Genomic DNA, 21907 nt, shown 5'->3' on the forward strand with positions numbered 1-21907 from the left:
CCTGCCTCTTTGAAACTTAGAAGCTATTGAAGTCCTTGCTTAAGGAAACAGTCAAATCCTTCAGCAGATCTATTGGGGGCATATAAATGCCCCTGTGAGGGGACAGTGAAATATTTGTTTTTGAATTCAGTCTAATTCAAGTGATGTCTGACCAATGCCTGAAGCTTATTCTAGAAAATTCTTAAGAACAGCTTCAGCTTCTTGACACAACACATTGTCAAATAAATCTTGTTGAGACTTAGACTAAAAGTTTGGAATTTCTTTTGAAGACTCTGTAAATGTACCTTTTTAATGCTCAAAGATTTGCATCAATCATTATCTTTGATTTTAACCCCTAGGCGTTATTGTGACCATTTTTTGGCTTTTTGTTGGTTCTGACCAAGCCATTTCAAAATAAAATACTGCCCACGGGTTAAAGATGCATTGCGCAGTTTTAAAAAGGTAATATTAAAGCTTTTTCTACATCATGCATGCTCCACCAATGCCCAGATGAGTATGAAGAGCCTTGACTGTTTTACTCTGACTGCACCTATCAGATTTTATCTTCCCTTTATAGTAAGTGTGCAGACCCTTACACTTCACAGTTTCTTTAGGGAGGGAGTTTTTCTTACCTCATTTGAAGTCATGTCTTTGTCAACTGTGGCTGTCGCTTTAAGATCGTGCATGCACTCGCACGTGCACCATAAACGAGCCTGACACAGATGCTGCAGTTACGCTTTGGGCCAGAGGTGGCAGTCGCAAGTAATAAAGTGACAAACTGCACAAAGATCCTTGAATAAAACTATACAGTGACCGCTCACTGTTATGACAACCCCTCCAGGCAGTATTCTTCTTAGTAGCATTGAAACAGGATTTCAGACCATTCAGGGAGCAATTCTCCCTATGAAAAGATATTTTAAAAAGCTGTCATTAATTATCTGCATTATAAATCAAGAACATGGACTCAAATGCCGAGTCATAACCACATCCTACAGTATTTAATTAAGAACCTTAAATATCCTCTCCAATTGAATAGCTGATGACATATCCTATTCTTCTGGTGTCTTTGCAGGACAGCACAGGGATGAAGCTGTGGAAAAAGAGGTGGTTTGTGCTGTCAGACTTGTGTCTCTTCTATTACAGAGGTGAGTCATGACAACTAAAATCTACAGGCGCCCTTGTCATTTAACAATCTACCAAAAAGTGAGCACCCTATCTCTGACAAGATAAGGTTTTGATCACACTTTTTTACTTTGTTAGTAGGGTTACTACTTGGGGGTGCAGATCCACATACTGTAGATGGTCCACATCCTAGCTATTTATGCTCTTAAGATGTCAGTAGGAAAGCTTTTGATGCTGATGATAGGTCACCGTTAGACAGTATTGGAATGCCTCAAATATTGACACTGTTGGAATGAGTGATTCACTATTACAAAATAGGGATGAACAATAAATTGAATTCAAATGGACATCCTAGCTTGTATGTTGTAGCATTCCGGTTAGGCAGCAGATACACAGAAACTCGTATTCCAGTGATGCTGATTCTGCTTGCTCAATTAATGCAGACCTGGTCATTCTGCTAATCGGGATGACATCAAGTCTATGTTGTTTCTGCTGTCTGACTGTGCTGTATCCTCCATTCCGCCCACTGACTGACAAAAGCCAAAGCCAAAGCCAGAAGCACCGGCCCCAAAGGATTTACACGGATGGGCATGTTGAGAAATTGTATCCATCAGCAGAGAGTGGGTAGTGAGTGTGGTCATGATCTCTCCTATCATCAAACCAAAAACAACCGCTTGCAATCAATCGTGTTTATCAGCCAATTGAACTTTACTCTGGATCTTGCACAGTATCAGGCTGCAAAGAAAATGTAATTGTCCAATGTTGTCAAATATGCTCTGAATTTTTCTACACTACCAGAAACCAAGCAGAGATCATTTGTTTTACAAAATCATTACACACAATTTAGGATGGTTGTTTTTTTTCCCTTTACAAGTGATTTGCTGAAACAAAAACACTATTTAGCAAATTCAATTCCCGGGACACTTCAGGTGATTCATTAAACAGGCCGGCCAAGTAAATGGCAACTCAGACGTGCTGATGTGTTTTGTTTCCCTGCACACTTTCTGCTGTGTGCAGCAGCAAAGGTACTGCAAGTATCAAGATGGGAGGTTAGCTTCTTGTTTAAAACGCAGAGCTCAAGGTAATCCCCCCTGTGGAGAGCACTCTATTGTCAATATGGAGCGGCGTCTACAAACATAAAGAGCATTAGGGCTGCATGGAACTTTGAATCAATGCTCATCTTTTCCACAAATTGCAGAATGCAACTGCACTGTGCACATTTGACAAATTTGTGTAGCTTAAGTTGATCTAAACTTCAGCCAAAAATGTTTACCGTAAACATGCCATTTTTGCCTTGCAGATGAAAAAGAGGAGGGGATACTTGGCAGCATCCTCCTACCAAGCTTCCATGTGTCCATGTTGTCTGTTGATGATCACATCACCAGAAAGTATGCCTTCAAGGTTAGTTCTTTCACCATCAAACAATTAATGAGTTCTCGAAGAATGCAAATTTCTGAAGTGACGAGAAAACGAACAAAGACCATTCATTAAGTACTTTGATGTGATTGTAGTTATACACAAAGTAGCAACAAGTCATTTTATTTTTTTTTATGATTTACGTTTAAAGAGCCGAAAGAAACATTACTAAGATATGTGGGAAAGCCCCCCTGCTGCAGGCCAGTGGTCACATTAAATGGGTTCACGGTAGTGTGTACGCTTATGATTTTGGGTCCTTCCTAAACCCTGAAAGTCAACAAGTTCCCCTGCCAAACACAACTAAACCCAGACACCAAGGAGTCTGTAGCAGGACTCCTCCAACCACACAGCCCACTTCTTTTCCAATCTTGTCACATGCTTTACAAGAGGCGGTTGAGGTAATGAGGCAAATGCAAGAGCAGGACATGCCCAGCTGTCATTTCTCCCACTCTAAATCTTCTGCATCATGTTTTGGGTAATTGGTGTATTTTTTCTGAAACTGGTAAACAAAATATTGAGGTTGTCCAATAACCATTCTTTTCCTCTGTCACACTTGACCACTGTCTTGCTTTACTGGCTGGGAGGCGTCACTTTAACCATGCCATAAGATTCATGACCTGGTAAGTATAATTTTTGCTATTCATGCTAAGTCTAGATCAAGTGATGCCTTTTCAAATTCCCAATTGACCTGGCACTTTTCTCCCTTTCAGAAACCTTTTCATGCAGGCGACACACCCCAACATGCGGACATACTACTTTTGCACTGACACAGCCAAAGAGATGGAGTCCTGGATGAAAGTGATGACAGATGCCGCACTTGTGCATTCCGACCTTGTTAAAAGGTTTGTCAACCATCAATCATTGCGGCATATACTGTATGTAAAGTTATAGTGTACAAATATAGTTTTAAATTTTTTGCCATTTTTTTCAGGTCACTTTACTATATGAGCAATTTTAATTCATGCAAACAAATGTGTGCTTTAGGCATATCAACAATGTGTGCTTCATTTAATGCTGGACACAGCTTTGCTAACTCATCAGTAGAGATGATAGTCTTTCCCATTTTGTGTTAAATGTTATTTAGCAGCCTGCCTCTGTGATGCCCTTTAAGCATGGGTGAGCAGAGGCATAATGATGAAATGCTTTGTAGCTATACAGTGCTGCAGAGCTTAAAATCCACTCAATAGCACTGTCAAAAGTGTGATGCTGGTAAAAGGCAGTCAAGTATAGCAACACCACCGTATGTACTGGGTTACATTTTAGATATTTTTTTCCCCTTTGGATTCCATGTGGTTTCAGGTAGGTAGGTAAAGGATGTACAAGACATTGTGTGATTGTGGTAGCTGTTTAAATGGGTTCAAGCGCAATTTCTGAAGGAATGCCCCTCCAGTAAACCCGTCTGATAAGAGGAATTTGCTCATCTTTGAAGTGATGACCTTGAGTCCATGTAAGGCCAAAGAGCGGCAGTGTCAATTACCTCCAGAGACCTCCCAAAGAAATACAGATTTGTAGAGAGCTGCAAATGGATTTCTAGCTGCTGAGCACCACCTTTCAGACATGCCCTGGCAAAGGCTTCTTCTTTTTTTTTGTGTGTACTGGAGATATCACGTTCCATTTTGCACACCCGGTCTCCTTTGGCAGCTGAAAAAAAACTTGTGCACTTCCTTGTCAGACTCTCTTTTTGTTTTAAAGTAATAGCAGAGTTTGCCAAGGTAGTGCATTACAGCTGTAGTATATTGGCAATATAGTAGTATAATAGTACCAATCTGTGAATCCCAACCAGGGTGCCATGGCACACTGAGAGATCATCAACGGAGCAGCAGGAAATAATGATATTAGTGTAATTGGATAATTTATTATAAATATATATTGCTAATATAGTGACATAGACAAAAAAAACACTCTTCTATTAGGTGACATAAGTTACAATAAACCTGTTGCTTTTCAAATAACAGATTAAGGAATGGCTTCCTGTGAGTAAATTAGCTTTGTGTTCATTAGCAGGCCCAGATCTCTCAGAAGTGCATTTGTGAGAGTAAACTAAGACGAAAGTATCATTATTTTAGTATTCACACTTTTTGTGGCATTTTAGTTTGGTGGTGTGCTGTGAGACTAAATAAAATGGGTGCCTTGGATCAAACTGCTAATACAGATATTTTCAACAGAGTTCAGTCTGCTATCAATGCCATTATCATGTATTGGTGCAGATGCGCTAATTTGTATTTGTTCCTGTGACTTATATTATCAGGTTGGACAAGCTAAAAGTGGAACAGTGTGGCCCTCAGGAGGTTAATCACGTGGACAATCACAAGCCACCGTTGACACAGCCCGAACTTGAGAACAACGAGCGCAACCGGGAGGCGGATCGTGAGCATATGTTGGAAGAGGATAGGAAGCAGCGAGATGCCGAGCGCTATGGCTTCCAGAAAGATGGCGCGGACACCAATCGCCCCCTCACCAAGATCAACAGTATCAAAATGCAGCCAGCCCAAGCAGCAGCGGTCACGGTCAAGCTTGCAATGCCACGGACCCCGACAGAGATCGATGGCTCACACCAGAGCCCACAAGTCAATGGAGCTGGTGAACCCAGTCCAGCTGACAACCTTGGAGTTCCCCCTCAGCGAAGACCAAACTACGAGCCCGAGCAGACTTTGAGTCGGACAAGCTCAATGCAGCAACTGGAGCAGTGGGTTCGCACACAAAGAGGACGCACCCCGGATGATGACACCAGAAGGTTTGTTTGATTTAGCTGCATTCATATAGTGCCTAATGTATGCAGTTTGAATTTGAACAAAATGACACACTGAAGAATGAGGTGTCTGCAACTTGGGTGTCAGAGCGCAGCAACCAACCACCCAACATTTACACATTTTCTTCCCTTCCCACTTTCTGCCTCTCAGTGCTTTTGACCATATTTGACTTTAAAAGGCATTTACGGACCAGTATGCGCTAATGCCAAGTTCTGACAGGAAGCTTGAATGGAAACTTTCTCATTGCCAGCTGTACTCACGTTAAACCCTTGTGAAGCAATGTTTTGTTGTCTCTGGAAAGGTGTAAAATGTCCAGTGGTGTAATTCCATTAATATGAGAACGATAATGTCCACAAGGAAGGCATGGCTCTAAGTCGTCTGCAGTTCATTTGGTTTTTGAACTCGGGTGATGAATCATTGTCAGTGGCTATTGTATCTATCTGCAGATAGGCAGCATCCAAACAGTTCTCATTTCATTACAGAGAAGTGATAGACATATTGGTGAAAGATAAAATAAGCACTAGTCTGTTTGCCTTCTGATAAGGATGACTTCTGTGTTTATTTTTATTTTGCAGCTGAAGCCACTCTGCATGCTGCATATACATCCTAATCCACTTCATGGCTAAATAACTGAGTCACACCTCATCCACTATTATTGCATTATTTTTGCTAATATTTTGTAAGGCTATTTTGCTGTGATGAGTGTAGCTTGCTTTCGGTTCCAAAAGACCATGTGTGTTTTGTTGTTTAGTGGGGCCCACCCACATAACCATGCATTTACTGTAAAAAGTACGATTATAAGCTTAAGCTTAAATTGACTGCATATATCATAAAAAAAAACAAGTCATGTGTTTCATATTTTTACTTTAGGATCCTGATTACTTATATATCTACAAACAAAAATCAGCCTTATTTGTTTGGGTATATTGCTATTAGCTAAAAAGGAATAGTTTTATGTTTGAATCAAATAAACATTTCAGTTCATAATTTGACCACTTATTTTCCTTCCACAGCATCACATCGTACCAGACGCTCCCTAGAAACATGCCAAACCACCGGATGCCCCATGTGCCTCATTACGGCGACGGTTACCGCAGCATGCCCAGAAATAGCATGGCACAAAGGGACAGCATCTGCAGCATGTCGCCGTCATTGTACGATCAAGCTTTGGGTCCCCCGATGGCTGACAAGCGCCACTCCGTGCGCTCTGATACCATGTGGCAGCTGTATGAGTGGCAGCAACGACAGGCCTACACCAGACCGCCGGGGATGTATGGCCACATGCCCAGCCCCAAAACCATGATCAACCTTTCAGAGCATGCTGCGCCCACCTACTCCATCCCACCCTCGCCCTCCCATGGTTCCCTATCAATGTATGGTGGCTACACTCAGCCCCGATCGTACAACATGAGCAGCGCCCGGTCCGAGATCGCTTCTCCCATCTACCAAAGAGACATGAGTATGGACAGGCGGCAGAAGCACCAAACCCCTAAGGTTAGTCAAGGACTGAGGAGCAAAACTTTTAATTCATTCAATCCCAAAAATGTATAAAAACGTTTTTTAAAACCTTGTCCTCTCCCAAAAAAAGTGTACAGAAGGCTTTGATGCAGCTTCTGACATGAAGAGGTGGCTTAAGGCAATGGTAGTTATTACAAGATGGCCAGCAGGTGGCAGCAGAGTATTAGCCATGGCCATGTTGGTACAAGCTCTTTTTGTCAGTGTTTTCATCAGGAAAGTGAATATTGATGAAACTTAGCTAATTGCTGCAAAATGGAAACAGATACAAATATACTTTTTTCCTTGATGAAAGAAGAAACTCTATTCTTTATTTTGGTAGCTTCCATGTTTTATAGCAATAGAACACAATATTCTGTGGCCCTTGCAAAATCAGTCAGAATGCAGTAAAACACCCGGGAGCAAAGGGGGTTGCTTCAGTGAAAATGGCTGAGAGTGAATTTAATGGCCATTTGGCATTTACTTTCTCCACCAGGGTTGGTTCATCAGCGTGAGTTAATTATTTGCAGTCAACAGTTTGCGATATATACTATCCCGTTTTCAGTAGATATTCTTCCAAGCATGTCCACATTAAATTCTGATTTGATGATGTGACACAAGTAATCACTATCTTTGAAAACTACGGCTCAGGATAGGCACTGTTCATTCAATAACAGTTTCTTAGTCTGAAGTGCAACATGATATCAACTATAGAAAGTTAAGGTACGTCCACACTGCCCTCTATCACATTAAATATGACATGGCTGCACAACAGTAGTTTAGAACATTTCAAGAGACTGTATTCCAGCCGTTGAACAACCGCCCACCCCCCCTACCCACTCCCCCTTTAGTCAATGTAGGAAATTTCATGGTTAGATGTTCATACCTCTGTTAAATTTCAGCAAATTGTAAATTGTAGTCCGCAAAGGTCTACACTGTCTCGACTAAATCCAACTCTTACATGAGAAGGAAAATAATTGAAATAATAATAGAAAATAAATGCCTGTTTCTTTCAGTATGCTTATCCACCTGATAGGAGGTCAATGCCTGCAGGAATTCCAGTCCAGACAATCACTGCCCAGTCTCTCCAAGGCAAAAGTGTAAGTCTTACAGTGGTCCTAATTTGTATATTAGTTACGTGTGGGAAAGTTGTCAAAATGTATTAATATGCTATATTCTCAAATGTTCGGTTTGTTCTGGATTGTTTTGACATTTTGGTTAAACACATACTCTATGTCCTTCCTTGACTGACTGACTGTATGTGACTTCTGTCCAAGATGACCTTGTGACAAAATCCCCAAATGGAATCAAAATCAGACAGATTTCTTCTTTCTGCAAGTGATCGGATTAAGTCTGTGCCGATTTTAGTTGCTCTTCAGAGTTGCTTTGCTCCAGTAGAGATTTAAAAACACTGTCAGTCTCAACTCTTAAGTCAGCTCGGGAATGTCAAAGTCACTGTGTGTGACCTGCTTTCTCTTATCAATGCTAAACTCTGTCTCGGGTGCAAGTTGGGAGTTTGCATGCTGCCAACACCTTGGCTAATCTCATTGTTGTAATCTGCATGAAAACTCACTTCCTGGGAGCATTGATGCATCTCCTATCCTGGTGTGTTCTCTCCTTTTTCCTTCTTCCTCTACGATGTCCCTGCTTGATAATGGCTGTTCGTGCCCCACAACCTCACCTCCTTTGCAGCCTGAGGAACTGACTTTGCTTCTGATAAAGCTGCGTCGGCAGCAGGCAGAGCTAAACAGTGTCCGGGAGCACACACTAGCACAGTTTACGCAACTTAACATGGATGGCGACAACCCAAAGGTCAGCCCCACCCTCCCCAAAGATTTTCCTCTGGAGGCATGTGTTAGTTATTGTGTAGTGTGTGTGCCATCCATCTCCTACCTCATCCTAATACATATCAAGACCTGCTTTTACTGATAGAAGACATCAAGTAGCCTGGCAATAGCCAGATTGATTTGTGCTTCACTCGAGGGAGTTGGCCACAATATCAGTCTGGGACTGCTCCGCGTCGATTTGCTTGGGAAAGGCGGGGCATGCTGTACAACACTTCGAGCTGATTGGACGAAGCAGAATCGTGTGCACGTCTACCTAACTTTTGCTTCGGCCAATCACGGCAAAGGATGAAAATGTGGTCACCGACATGCGACTGTTGTGACTAGCTGATATCATGGCGTTGAGTTTATGTTGGCGGTTTTGCAATCTTGATATGCGGATACAAGAGACAAATTCAGCGAGAACAGAATTAATTGCAGCGTCCACGCATTCGTCCATCGGTGTCGCCATGCTTGATTTGTTTCTTCCCACGGCTTCGGCGCTTCTTGTTTTCGTCACAGCTGCATATCCCGCCCCCTAATACAATGTCGCTCTGTGTTTGATCCGAACCACCAGTGGTTCGTATCGGTGGAAATCAATGGGAGCGGTACAAGATGGATTCTCGGGAGTTTGTGAACTCACAAATATCGTGAGAATACATCTTGCAAGAGCAAGGTTAGACATCAAGTACTCTGCTTTAAAATCTCAAACTTCAGATTCATTTTAGTGGGCAAGCTTATGTTATTTTACTTCTTTAAAGAGTCCAGACAGATGTTAGCAGTGAGTGAAACTTAAAGCCATTGGCAAACTCCCCTCCATTTCTAAGTCTCCTTTAAGATGTCAGACTAGAGATTTGCCAGTTTTAGGTCAACAGGGTGACGGATGAGGGTCTGCCATCACTTCACTTAATTGTTCCAGCCAGTTTAAACTGCCTGTGACACAAGCTAAGCCCAGATGGCGTGTGTCACATGAAGTCAATTTATTGTGTAGAGTATACTCTTGTTGCTACTTTTTTTTCTCCTTAACTGTCCCTTCCCTCCTTTTTGATTTGGCCATCCCTGTGTGTACATATGACATTCTTGAAAGTGTGTGAGAAAAAAGGAATACAGAATGCCCCTCATTTCGTATCCATATTCTTCTTCTTCTTCTTCTTGCTGCTGACACTAGAACGATGCTCTGTCTCATCATCTCCAAAGGACTCTAATATATTTGGACAATCAGGTGGGGTAATGCATGGTTACATGGCCCTTGCTTTTTTTTGTGGTCATAAACCTGTTGTTGTTATTCTTATAAAAATCCCTGTCTGCACTTAATTATGGCTTTATACGCATCTGTCAAGTCAAGTAGTAATGGAGCTTGGTCAGTATATGATATATGGTGGCGGCCGTGGCTCAGGGTGTAGCGACGATCGTTCAGTAACCAGAAGGTCGGCTGTTCGATTCCCGCTCTCCCCAAGTCATGTGTCGTTGTGTCCTTGGGCAAGGCACTTCACACACATTGCCTCCAGTGCTACTCACACTGGTGTGTGGAAGGTGCAAATGTTTGGTGGTGGTCGGATGGGCCGTAGGCGCACACTGGCAGCCACGCTTCCATCAGCCTGCCCCAGGGCAGCTGTGGCTACTTAAGTAGCTTACCGCCACCACAGTGTGAATGTGTAAGCGCACAAATAATGCAACCACTGTGAAGCGTCTTTGAGTATCTGATTAGATAGAAAAGCGCTATATATAAATCCGATGCATTATTATTATAATTATTATTATATGGTGGTCAGTTAATTTATAGTCATACAAATATGACCCTTAAATAATTAAATTGTCTTTATAAACATGGAATAATAAAGCATACATGCTTAGCTTACAAAAGGATGTGTGAAAACAAGGAGAATCTAATCATGTTTAAAAAAACAAAAACAAATCCTGATAAGTGGAGATATATAATTTCCTGGAAGCAATGTTACACATACAATCATTTAAATTATACATTAAAGTTTATCATAGCCTAGATGCATAGCTTTATACTATCCCTCATTGTCTGCTGCACTTCTGCTTTGGAAAAATGTCTTCCTGTTGGTAAGCTTCACTTTGTGGTGCTGTATCCATCCCAATTTCCTCTGGATGAACATGTCTATGTGAGTCTGTTTCCACACCAAATGCAAATATAACAGTATCTACAAGTAGCAATCAACATCTTTGTAAGTGTTGTGTTTGAAGTGCAGCACTGCTGTAAACTGACTCTACTACTCCTCTTCACGCTGGACTAGATGAAGGAAAATGACCCTTTAATCATCATGACTCACACTTTGATTGAGAACTCGGCCCCAAGGCCTCAACTTTACCAGCAAGTAAGGCCAACATAAGGCTTTGCTCCGCCTCATCCTCACGTTGGCTGTTTTTAAATGTGTTTTTTTTTAGTCTTTGTAACACTTCGCCTTCAATGTCCAACTCCTCTTGACATGAAGACTGGTCTCCCTGTATTATGTTGTATCGCCAGCGCCAAGCCATTCATTGCTTTGACTGTTGTCATGTTGAGAAGTCATGGCATTAAGAACATGACTTGGAAAAGAGAAGTATAATGTGGTCTTCCTCATACTCAGGATCGTTTGTGGGCTGGTTACAGTTAAATGTAGAAGCAGTTGCTAGGAAGGGGGTGGGGTGGACAAAACAGTACACTCATCAGTGTCAGTAAGTGGGCCTTTCCAAAGAGATTCGGAGGGATGATCAACATAGCTAAATAGCGGCCCAACCCCTTGTCTCTCACCCAGTCTGCATTCATTAGCATACAAGCCTAGCCAACAGCTGCATTGTCACCTGTTCAACTGCTAGCGGTTTGTCACTCTTGTCACACTGCAACCCGCCACTTCATGTGACAGTCTGCATGTTCTGTGGGGAATATTCTCACATCCTGATTTATCTGCCACGTGATCCAACCCAGTAAAACCTGCAAGTTACTGTAGAGGAAACATTAGTGTGGAGTTTATTTGAAAAGTTTTTTTTTTTCTTTTTTGCAATTTGGGCTTACTCGGCCAGCACAGTGGATTAATTGGAACTCTATGTGTTTGAGTTGACAAAGTTCCAATCTTATCAATATCTGTACATGTTTAAATGAGCTCACTACAGTTGTAACTAAATGTGAATAGAACATTTGCACTGGATAATGGATGAATGGTGGGGGGGGGGGGAGCTTTGCTTAAGTTCCCCTCCTCACCGTTTATTTCTCATGCCATCAGCAGTTGACCAACCTGATGTCACACCTGTTTTTAGAGATAATACTGTCTAAGCACTAGACAATGAGCACAAATGTATTCCTTGGATCACAGTATTTGCACTGTTAACAGGATTGTCAACATGCCTTCACCGTGTGTTTCTAATAAGCCACTGTGTTTTGCTGAGGGAGACAAATAGTGATGTTGATACTACATCATAAGAATTGTCCAACCATAACCACCAACCAATTCAATTGGTAACGTCTCAATCACCAATTCCAACCAATAAATATAATTGCCTCACTGAGACTTAGTAATAAATGCTGAATTTGGAGTTTTGGACAATAATGCATATTACATGACAAGACTCAGTGATTGATGTTCTGTTTTGCTTCACAGCTAAGTCAGGAAGACCCCAGAGAACACACCTACATGCCAGAAGAGGGGGACGTTGATGTATGCTCAGTTTTACTCTCTAATGTCATGCCATGTTCCGCTACACATCGAGGGTCACCACCTTTGTTTTTTCTCCTCAGACCAAGCTTAGCCGATTGTGTGAGCAGGATAAAGTGGTGAGGACACACGAGGACAAACTTCAACAGCTCTACAGAGAGAAGGTGACTCTACACTGAATGACTCAATATTGCTTTTTACTATTGAAAAAAGAAAAGAGAAGGTTCTGTCATTCTGTTTGTCCAATACTAAAGACATAGCATCAAGGCAAGTAGAGAGCAGTGGAATTATGTAAATGGGATGCTTTTATTTGAACAAAATGGAGAAACGAAAAAATTCCAGACATCAATTTCTGCAAAACCCTTGAGATTTTGTATGTTTTATTTGGTCTGTGTGGGGTGGAAAAGGTGAAGAGAGATCAAGTTTGATATGTTGATATGCAAGTTAGAATTACTGTCAGCAAACCCCTCAATAGCATCTGATGAAAAAGCGATCAGCTTTACATGCAAAAAGGTTGAATGTTTAAATTATACAATATTTCATACTGTTTCATATTCATCAAATTGAAATGTGCATATGAGCAGTATGGATCCTTTTTGCAAATTATATTTTAAATACCGTATGTACTAAAATAAATCAGTCAGCATACCCCTTAGATACTAATATGTAAAAATACAATAATGCAGCCACGACCCCAGGATTTTTTTTCTCTTCCAGGGCTAAAGGGGTGCTTGACCAACAAATAGGCGATCTAAGAAAATAATTTGTAAATATATTTTAGATTATCAAATTAAACTCCGGAGGATCTTAATTGGGCTATACAGATTTATTGTGGGACTATAGCACCCCCTATCCCCAATGTGGCACCATCCCTGCATTAATGCATTAATTAAATAGTCAACGATTAACATTTGTTCCGTCACAGTCCAACTTATATAGCCAAATATAGCCCATCAGCAAGGCAGATCATGTAATTGATGAATTGTGTCTTCCTGCAGCATACTCTGGAGACTGCACTACTGTCAGCCAGCCAGGAGATAGAATTGGGCTCAGACAACCCGGCTGCCATGCAGAGTGTTATCCAGCAGAGAGACTTACTGCAGAGTGGCTTGCTCAGCACCTGCAGAGAGATCTCCCGGGTCACAACCGTAAGATCATCCATGCCATCCTAAATCCTTTCAAATGTGTTTTTCTGAGGGTTTCCCCTCAAAAAACATTGTGCGTGTCTTTTCCATACCAGGAGTTGGAGCAGTCATGGCGCGAGTATGACCACCTAGAAGGAGCTGTAATTCTGTCGAAAAGCAACCTACTGGAGCAGCTTGAAGCACTGGGAAGTCCACAGGTAGGATTCTTCTAACTGAAGTTTCCCTGCTTTATTTTCCAAAGTAAAAAACTCTGTAACTTAGAGAGCTAAGATTGATAAGCAGAGTGATGCTGGAGTCTTTTCCCTCATCATGTTTATTCTTTACTCAACCTGACTCAACCTGAGTTCATTTGCTAATTAGCAATTGAGGGCCAAAAGAGGGAGCCTCAACATCTCCTTATAAAGCACCGTGTCACGAAATCTGTCACGCTGACAGATTGTAAATCTACAACTTCACTTTTTCTTCAATCAATAACCTTGCTCCCATTTCACTGATCTGTTGGGCCCAATTCTGGCTTAATATTTTCTCACTGTTTTCACAGACTGAACCTCCCAGCCAGCAGCACGTGTGCATCCAGAAAGAGCTTTGGCGGATCCAAGATGTAATGGAGGTCCTCAATAAACATAAAGACCAGAGAAATGCTGATGGCTCTATGGGCTTGTATGGGCCCAACTTCAGCATGCAGAAAACAGAGGTGAATGACTATGAAAATAACTCAGGGCTACTCAGGGCAAGAGCTACTCAGTTTACGATGGTCCCAACATGACATGATTTTTGACTTAGATCTAAAAATAATTCAAAAAAGGCTGTTGCATTCAATGTTAAAATACTGGGGGGAAAATTCACAAATTTGCGAATCCAAGGGTTCCAAACCCGAGTATGCGTGGGTCGACTGTACTGTAATCCCATAATACAGTAAAACAGTCAAACTTTTCACCGTTACTGCAATAAAGTTACTGTATACAGCGGGCTGACATCTTCAGTGGCCCTTGCAGTGCAATTAATAAAAAAAAATGCAATACATTTTTTTGTTCATTTTCCTATTTGCAAAGAGAGATGATAGTGTACTGTAGTGTACTGTATATAATATTAATTATTAATTAATTTCCTGTGTAATTTTAAATTCATATTTAAACAATCCTTAAAAAACTAATTATAAAATATTATTATAAAATGTCATTTGTACAAATAAAGACAAATGCAAATGAGCTCCCGAGTGCGTATGACAATATTGCTCACGCAACAACAGAATGTTGAGTTCTCGTCAGTCAATAAAAGGAGGCTGGACCAGTTGGAGGTCACCCAGACCGTGCATGGCGGCGTCCTGTGTCACCTTGCTTCCTGTCATGCCTTGTATAATCCCCCAGGCGGAGGACTCGGTACCCCCACGGCCACCTTTGCCCCAGTCATATGAGCCCAACCCCCCCGCAATTCCCCCTCATGCCGGAGTTCGCTCAGCATCCCTCCACAGAACGGAGGACAGGAAGACCAATCAGAAGAATGGCACTCACAGCGTAAGCTTGTTGACCTGCTGACTTTGCCTACAGCTGTGTCACTGCCTGCTGTGTAGAATATATTTTTCACTTTTATTTTGGATTTATACTTTTTTTTTTTTTAAATATAAATATATATTTTTGAAAAACATCCCTTTTTTATTTCATAATTTCATATTTTTTGTTTTATTATGTCTAAAGAAACGTGCTTTCTCAGTGTGTTGCAATTTTATTTTTGGATAACAATGACAGCTTTTGTTGTCCTTTCTTTGGTTGCAAGTCATCCTGGGTTGTCCATCTGATACAACATGGAATTGTTTCCTTAAATGACTGTCTAAACCCAGAACATTAAGGATTTCAGTTGACCCCTGTCTTGGAAGCCATTCCATGGGAGGAAAACCTTTACTTTGGAAACTTTTAGTGCTTTGGATAGCCTTTGAATTCTCAATATGTGTTGAAGCAGCCATTTATAATTCATTGACAGGGGCCAGACTACCGACTGTACAAGAGTGAACCAGAGCTCACCACAGTAGCTGAAGTGGATGAGAGCAACGGAGAGGACAGGACTGAACACCCATCTGACCATTCTGCCAACAAAGGTACATTACTTTATAACAGCACACTTATTAGGACTAAAGGCAGCAGCTTTGATATAACATTTGATGACATTCGGCCTTAAAAAAACAAGAAAAACAAGTCCATCTTACTAGCACTTCTTCGGGTTGTCAATGCTTTACACAAGCAGCACTTTACAAAAGGATAAAAACAAGGTCAGACCTTCTAATCACAAGCTGGGTCAGCAACAGTTAAGACGTGTTACTATGGATACCGTGGGATTTTGTACATTGGACTTAATACACAGTATAGAAACCAAATACCACTGAATTATTTACAATGTTGTATTGACGCAGTTGTATACCAGCTGTATGGTGCCTCACATTTTCTGTTCAGTTTATACAAGTTTACGTTGCATTATTGACACGTTGCTATACTTTTACCTCACTCTATTCGTCTCTTCTGCTGCTAGGCCTGGCCTACCCAGTTGGCATTGTTCCACCAAGAACCAAATCCCCAGTGCCTGAGTCATCCTCCATCGCCTCATATGTTACCCTAAGGAAGAGTAAAAAGCCTGATTCCAGAATGGTAAGTCTTAAAATGTTTAAACTGAATCAACCAAATATTTAGGCGTTACTAGGTAACTGTCTATTTCCTACACATATTTTTTTTTATCCACAAAAACAAGCAATAGAAAATAGTATTGAATTATTTTGGCTGTGCTGATGTGTTTTTTTCCCGCCTCTGTGCGAGCCTCTGTGCCACTTGATGATTTATAATGGTCTCTTAACTGCCTGTTGTGTTCATCAAGCTGAAGGTTTAAAGCTTGTGCGTGCCAAGTAGGGCACTCACCACATGGCCCGGGTGTGACCAGCCCACTCCAAAACAGCCTCTTGTAAAATGAATGAGAAGCTCGATTTATACAGTTTCCACCCACGCACACTATCAAATATACCAACTGTGTTATTTAGTGTGCCACATGGCTGGGTGTGTCCTTTTTTTCTTGCCCACTTTGCTTCTACATATGTATTGGAAAAAATGGAGACCAGCTTTTAATATGAATGAAAATAGATCATCTTTGTAAATCGTCTGCTGCCTACTGTCTACGCTTTGTTCTAGTTTATATAGCCTGCAGTGGAGGGAGAGTTCCTCGCAGAGTTCAACTTAGGCCCTTAGGTATCAGCCCCTTGGACAGGAGCTGCAGCATCCCAGAAGCGCTGGATGGAATCCAGATTTAGCAGCTCCCTCTAGCGTGGCGCCGAACACAGAGTGAACAACTTCACATTGTCAGCCTCTCATGCTCGGGCATTAAATGGCCCTCCGGTCTCTGTGAGTGCACACGCCAGTGCCAGTAGAAGCGTGCCAGTGCATAACAGCCATTCATTCAGGTTGCTTCCAAAGCACTCATTCCCTTCTGCATGAGTGGACATTGAAGACCCATTAAGCACCATTACTGTGGCTATTTTTTGTTACCTGAACTACATGCTCAGGAAGTAGATTATGCGGACAAAAGTATTGAGACACCACCTCAGTTAACTGCATGATACGAACTGCAGTGCCTTGAAAAAGTATTTGTACACCTTGTTCTTTTTCACATTTTGCCATATTACAACCACCATCTTCAATGTTTTTTATAGAGATTTTATGTGATTGACCAACACAAAATAGCACATAATTGCAGACATTTTTCTGTCAACTGAAAATGACATCAAGTCATGACCAATCATGGCGCAAAAAGAAAACAGGTGAGCCATGATTGGCCCATTACCTGAGCAACTGTGACGCAATTTTAAGTCGAGGGTAAGTGGCAAAATGGCCTCCCCTCTGAGAGGGATAAAAACTAGTGGATTTTGCTGCTTAATTCAAATACCACAAACACAATATTAATCAGAATGCTCTTTTTAGACTAGTGTGTGTGTGTGTGTGTGTGTGTGTGTGTGTGTGTGTGTGTGTGTGGTGGGGGGTCAAACAGAACACATTATTGCGAAGAAAAGTTTTTGACTTGACTTCCCCTTTAACAAGCAGTCTTTGTGTGATGAGGGGTTCTGTCTCAATAGTTTTATTTATGACTCTTATGCTTTATGACATCTATAAACAGTGTTTACACTCTCAAGAATATACGTTCATGCTCAAGTTGTATTGTGCGTCAAACAGGAGCGGCGTCCACACAGCGCCATGGAGCATCAGCTGTGCACGCTAGAGAGCAGTCGGCCCAGGATGAGTGTGGAAGAGCAGCTGGAGAGGATTCGGCGCCACCAACAGGGTGCTCTCAGGGAGAAGAAAAAGGGCATTCGCATTCGGGCTAGCAGTGAGGAAAACACGCTGTCCCGCAGCAATTCATTTACTAAAGACAACTATTCACGCCATGTGCAGGTACTGTACAGAAACGGATACTATAGAACAGCGGAATCAATACTGGGCTTTTTCATGTGGTCTGTTTGCTTTCTGAATATTTTGCAGTCTCAAGTGAGGCGTAGAGAAGAAGTAATGAGCACAGACATTCTGGAGCTAGAGGCCTCACTCCGGCAGCAGGAGGTGGTGAGGGAGCAGGAGACGCCAGCCGAGGAAATCGCACGTCTCAAAGAAGCCTCAAACTCAGACCGCTTCAATGTGGTTCGTGAAGTATGGCTGAATCATTCATATTTTTTAACCTTCACAGCAAACTGCTTTGGAAATTATTGATAGACACTTTGCATCACTTCTCTCTCTCTCTCTTGCTGCAGCTGTCTGTGCCTGACAAAGTGTTGATACCTGAACGCTATGTGGAGTCGGACCCGGAGGAGGCGCTTAGCCCAGAGCAGGAGGCTGACAAGCAAAGGAAAGTTGACCGCATTAAAGCTCTCATCGCCAAAAACAGGTAAACACAAAATTCATCACTGTATTTAGAGACTTCTGCATGAACTTCTGCTTGAACTTTTTGACATTAGTTTAAGTTCCTCTGTTAAATTTGCATACAGTTAGCCTAACATGTATTTTACAATCTGCTTTTACTTTATAGTTGTACATTTAACACATGCTGTACATGTCTCCTAGCATGCAGAATGCGATGCCTACCGTAGCGTTAAGCCCAGTTGAGACTGAAGAGGAGATTTCCATACAAGAGAAAGAGAAGATGATTAATATCTCTTATGAGCTGGCAGCAGAGGCCTCCAAACGTAGCAAGCTGGTTGCAGGTAGGCTACAAAAAAAAGAAGAAATGAGGAGAAGGGTTGTCTATATTACCATCCTCAGATGTTTTCAGGTTTATAATACCTTAAAACAATACAGTAAAACCCCCTTCATAGCTGGTTCCAGGTTCACGGTACCGTTATTTTCCGGATTTTTTTTGGCCACGTTTAACTTAATTTTGTTTATTTTTGGTGCAATTCCACTGTTGGCCACTGGTTGGCAACACTATTGTGTTGAACATTGTAAATTTGAAAGCCGCATGAAAACAGGAAGTATTTCATGACCGGACTCATTTTTGCTGAAGAGATTAGAAAGAGATTATTAAATATGTCCATCCTCTCCCATCCTGCATTTTATTAGTGATGTATATTGTGAGATAAGTGTGTTCATTTGGAAAACAGCTTGTTTACTATAAACACAGCTGGATCTGTACACTGGAACGTACAATATTTTTGTGTTATCCACTGCTCTGCTCTCTCTATGCATATTTTAAAATATGTTTGGATTATTTTAAAAAGTGTTTAAATACCTTTGCTAGTGGGCGTTAAAATAGGACGCTTCTTTATCGCGGATTTGAATTATTTCGAGGGTGGTTTGGAACGTAACCCTTGCAATGGAGGGGGGGATTACTGTACCTCAATGTTATTAAGCATGTTGTTTTGCTTCTTGTAGTATTCATCCTACTTTATTATCAAGTTGTTTAAAAAAAATCAGTTCACTCATCATACACACATATACCTGCTTGCTAAACCTTCCATCAATCTATAAAGATTATACAATATTTATTATTGTGGTTGAAGTTTATTTAACTGTATTGTACCATACGGGGTGTTAATAATAGTTAAGAAAAAACACCCCTGGTTATGATTAAAATAGAAAAAGCCAATGTTTCCAGGGCACAGGTTTCTTAAAGCCTGTATTTTGAGTCTGACTTGGTTAATGCAGGTGGTACCTAAATATGTGGCTGTTGGGTGCACTGCATATCACGTTTAAATTCAATGTTGTTATAGATGTGTGAGGGTATTCCTTAAGTAGACTAACTAATCTAGTTTGGGATGTTTTATGGAAACTACTTTTCCATCTCAATATAGACGTATGCTGGCTTGACTTAAATGAGCACTTCAGTCCAGCACGACTGTGGCTTCTTTCTCCATGACATCGCAGCTGCCCACTTGAAAGCGTCTGCGCGTCAATGACTAAAAGTGGCGTTCCGTCACTGATGTTTTCCGAGCCGTGGTCAGATCCATGGCTGTGATTAGTGCTGGAAGCAGTGGACAGTAAATAAAAGGGATCTAACAGATGGGAAGCAAATGTTTAATCAGCTACAAATATACGTTGAGAGCGTGCACGTGCTTTGGCCCTACAACGTACATCTGTGTAACTGGTTAAAAGAAGCCTAGTCAGTATGGCTGAAGTATTCATGGAAAAGTAGCCACTAGAGCTGTAGGTTGGCTGCCATCGTGTCTACTAAACTGTATGGACAAAAGCATTGGGACACCAACTCCTAATGAAGATGGAATAAAATGTGAAGTTGGAGACTTTTAAGATTTGAGCACATCACTGAAAAAGGTTGTCATTTGTGAGTTCAAATATCACTGATGGTACCCAAAGTGTTGCAAAAAAGTTGGAAGCAGAGACTCGTCAATCAGGCCTTTGCTGACATTCAGAAGACAGGAAAAAATGCTGAAATCAGGCCAGATTAACAGTATATGTACCCAATTTAAAGTCTCCAGCCCAACTACTGGTTGGTTAATGATTAACGTGTATCTCAATGCTTTTGTCATTTTTCTTTAGAAGGAATATTTCATCACTTGCACATTTGAAGTAACAGTAGTTTGGCTATACGCAGTAGAACAACTGAAAATGCAGTGAAATTGTCAATTTTGTCATTGATGTGTTGTGCATTTGACTGTTTAGTCTCATGCTGGCATAGCATGTTCTGTCCTTTTTTGGGTGTGTGTGTGCTGTGGTTTTGAACATATTGCTGTGTTTTGTTGCAGTGAAAAGCCCGTCGTCATCTTCCCCAACCCTCCCGCCATCTCCTAACACCCCGCCTCAGCTCGCTGACGGCTCTCACTTCATGTGTGTGTAGTAGCACCAGTAAGGGCCTTCATCACTTTCTGTCTTTTGTCCTCACCCATTACGCTCGAGTGTCCTCAGTGTTGTTTTTAGTGTTAGTCACGTAATGTTGTTTGTCTTTTTGGAGGAACTGGCATGGCAAGCTGACATTTAGAAATTCTCCTGCATCCACATCAAGTTTGATGTAACCTTTTCTTTCTCTCCCCAGCACAAGCTCTGGCCTCTGTCAAAACGTACACATGAAGGAACTAACGGTGGACACATACTCTACCCACGGCTACGAGTGTCTTTGAAATCTTAACCTGACGTGTGTGTGTGTGTGTGTGTGTGTGTGTGTGTGTGTGTGATCACTGTCTCACATCTGAAGCCCATTTCTTCGGTACTCCTACGCCACTTTTATTTTGTTCTTAACCTTTGAAAGTTTTTACACTTTTTTTTAGAATTATTTAAAGAGTTCAACAGGTATTCTCTAATCTTTTGGTTAATCCGTTATTATTTACGCATTCATAATTTAACCATTTACTGCGGAAACTTTTTTTTTTGCCTGGTAGGTTGAGTGTATAAAACATAATGAGAGACGCCCCACTTAGGTACTGCAGACTAATACGACCCCTTTTTTCCATAAGTTGTAATTATTTAAAATGACACCCTGCAGCCGGTAAAATACTGACAACTGTTGTACGAATGTTATGGTTTAAGTCTCTCGAGACTTTCCTTGTTTCTTTGTAATTGCTGAGAGTTATATTTAAAGAGAGATGAAAAAAAATCTATGTCCGGCTCTATTTTATGACATGTAGGTTTTTGCAAGAATAGAACTAAAAGAAGATATTAGCACATGTAAAAAAATTAATACAAATGAAAAAAGCAATAATTAACTCAAAAGTTTGTGGATGCGGGTTGCATATTTTTCAGTTGTACAAAGTGTAATTAAGAGGCTTACTATGTATATAATGGTCTTGCTACAGCAGGATGGGATGGGAGCATGTATCCAACACTTGGTTACAGACTAGATTTAATTTACAAATGTTCATATCCCATCTGTTTTATATCATATGGAATAAATGTTTCTGTTCTTAAAAAACTTTGTATGTTGTTCGGCTTGTTCCTTTCCCATCAGATGAATGATATGAACCCCAAGCTCCAGCTGTGGTGTTAATATGGAATATCACCCATGAAAAATATATTTTCATCCATCATTTTGGGTCTACACCAGGGGTGCTCAAGTTT

General features: G+C 41.2%; 1 protein-coding gene across 4 annotated transcripts in view; it reads left to right on the forward strand.

Moving 5' to 3' along the window:
- The window catches only part of plekha5 (pleckstrin homology domain containing, family A member 5), a 72519-nt gene extending 50758 nt beyond the window's left edge, over positions 1–21761 (forward strand). The window contains exons 8-30 of one of the 4 annotated variants that reach the window (XM_077567570.1): positions 1052–1124; positions 2402–2502; positions 3244–3359; positions 4766–5251; positions 6281–6761; positions 7778–7861; positions 8454–8573; positions 9753–9806; positions 10846–10926; positions 12187–12243; positions 12324–12404; positions 13239–13388; positions 13481–13582; positions 13927–14079; positions 14753–14899; positions 15363–15477; positions 15906–16021; positions 17588–17806; positions 17894–18055; positions 18157–18290; positions 18467–18606; positions 20602–20701; positions 20889–21761. In XM_077567570.1, the coding sequence (XP_077423696.1) occupies positions 1052–1124; positions 2402–2502; positions 3244–3359; positions 4766–5251; positions 6281–6761; positions 7778–7861; positions 8454–8573; positions 9753–9806; positions 10846–10926; positions 12187–12243; positions 12324–12404; positions 13239–13388; positions 13481–13582; positions 13927–14079; positions 14753–14899; positions 15363–15477; positions 15906–16021; positions 17588–17806; positions 17894–18055; positions 18157–18290; positions 18467–18606; positions 20602–20693 (3264 nt within the window). In that variant the 3' untranslated portion in view covers positions 20694–20701; positions 20889–21761. The remainder of the gene's footprint in view (positions 1–1051; positions 1125–2401; positions 2503–3243; positions 3360–4765; positions 5252–6280; positions 6762–7777; positions 7862–8453; positions 8574–9752; positions 9807–10845; positions 10927–12186; positions 12244–12323; positions 12405–13238; positions 13389–13480; positions 13583–13926; positions 14080–14752; positions 14900–15362; positions 15478–15905; positions 16022–17587; positions 17807–17893; positions 18056–18156; positions 18291–18466; positions 18607–20601; positions 20702–20888) is intronic. The other 3 variants (XM_077567569.1, XM_077567572.1, XM_077567573.1) reach the window with 3 other exon arrangements.
- The last annotated feature ends 146 nt before the right edge of the window (positions 21762–21907 follow it).

The sequence above is a fragment of the Vanacampus margaritifer genome, chromosome 6 (genome assembly GCF_051991255.1).
Source record: "Vanacampus margaritifer isolate UIUO_Vmar chromosome 6, RoL_Vmar_1.0, whole genome shotgun sequence".
Taxonomy (NCBI): domain Eukaryota; kingdom Metazoa; phylum Chordata; class Actinopteri; order Syngnathiformes; family Syngnathidae; genus Vanacampus; species Vanacampus margaritifer.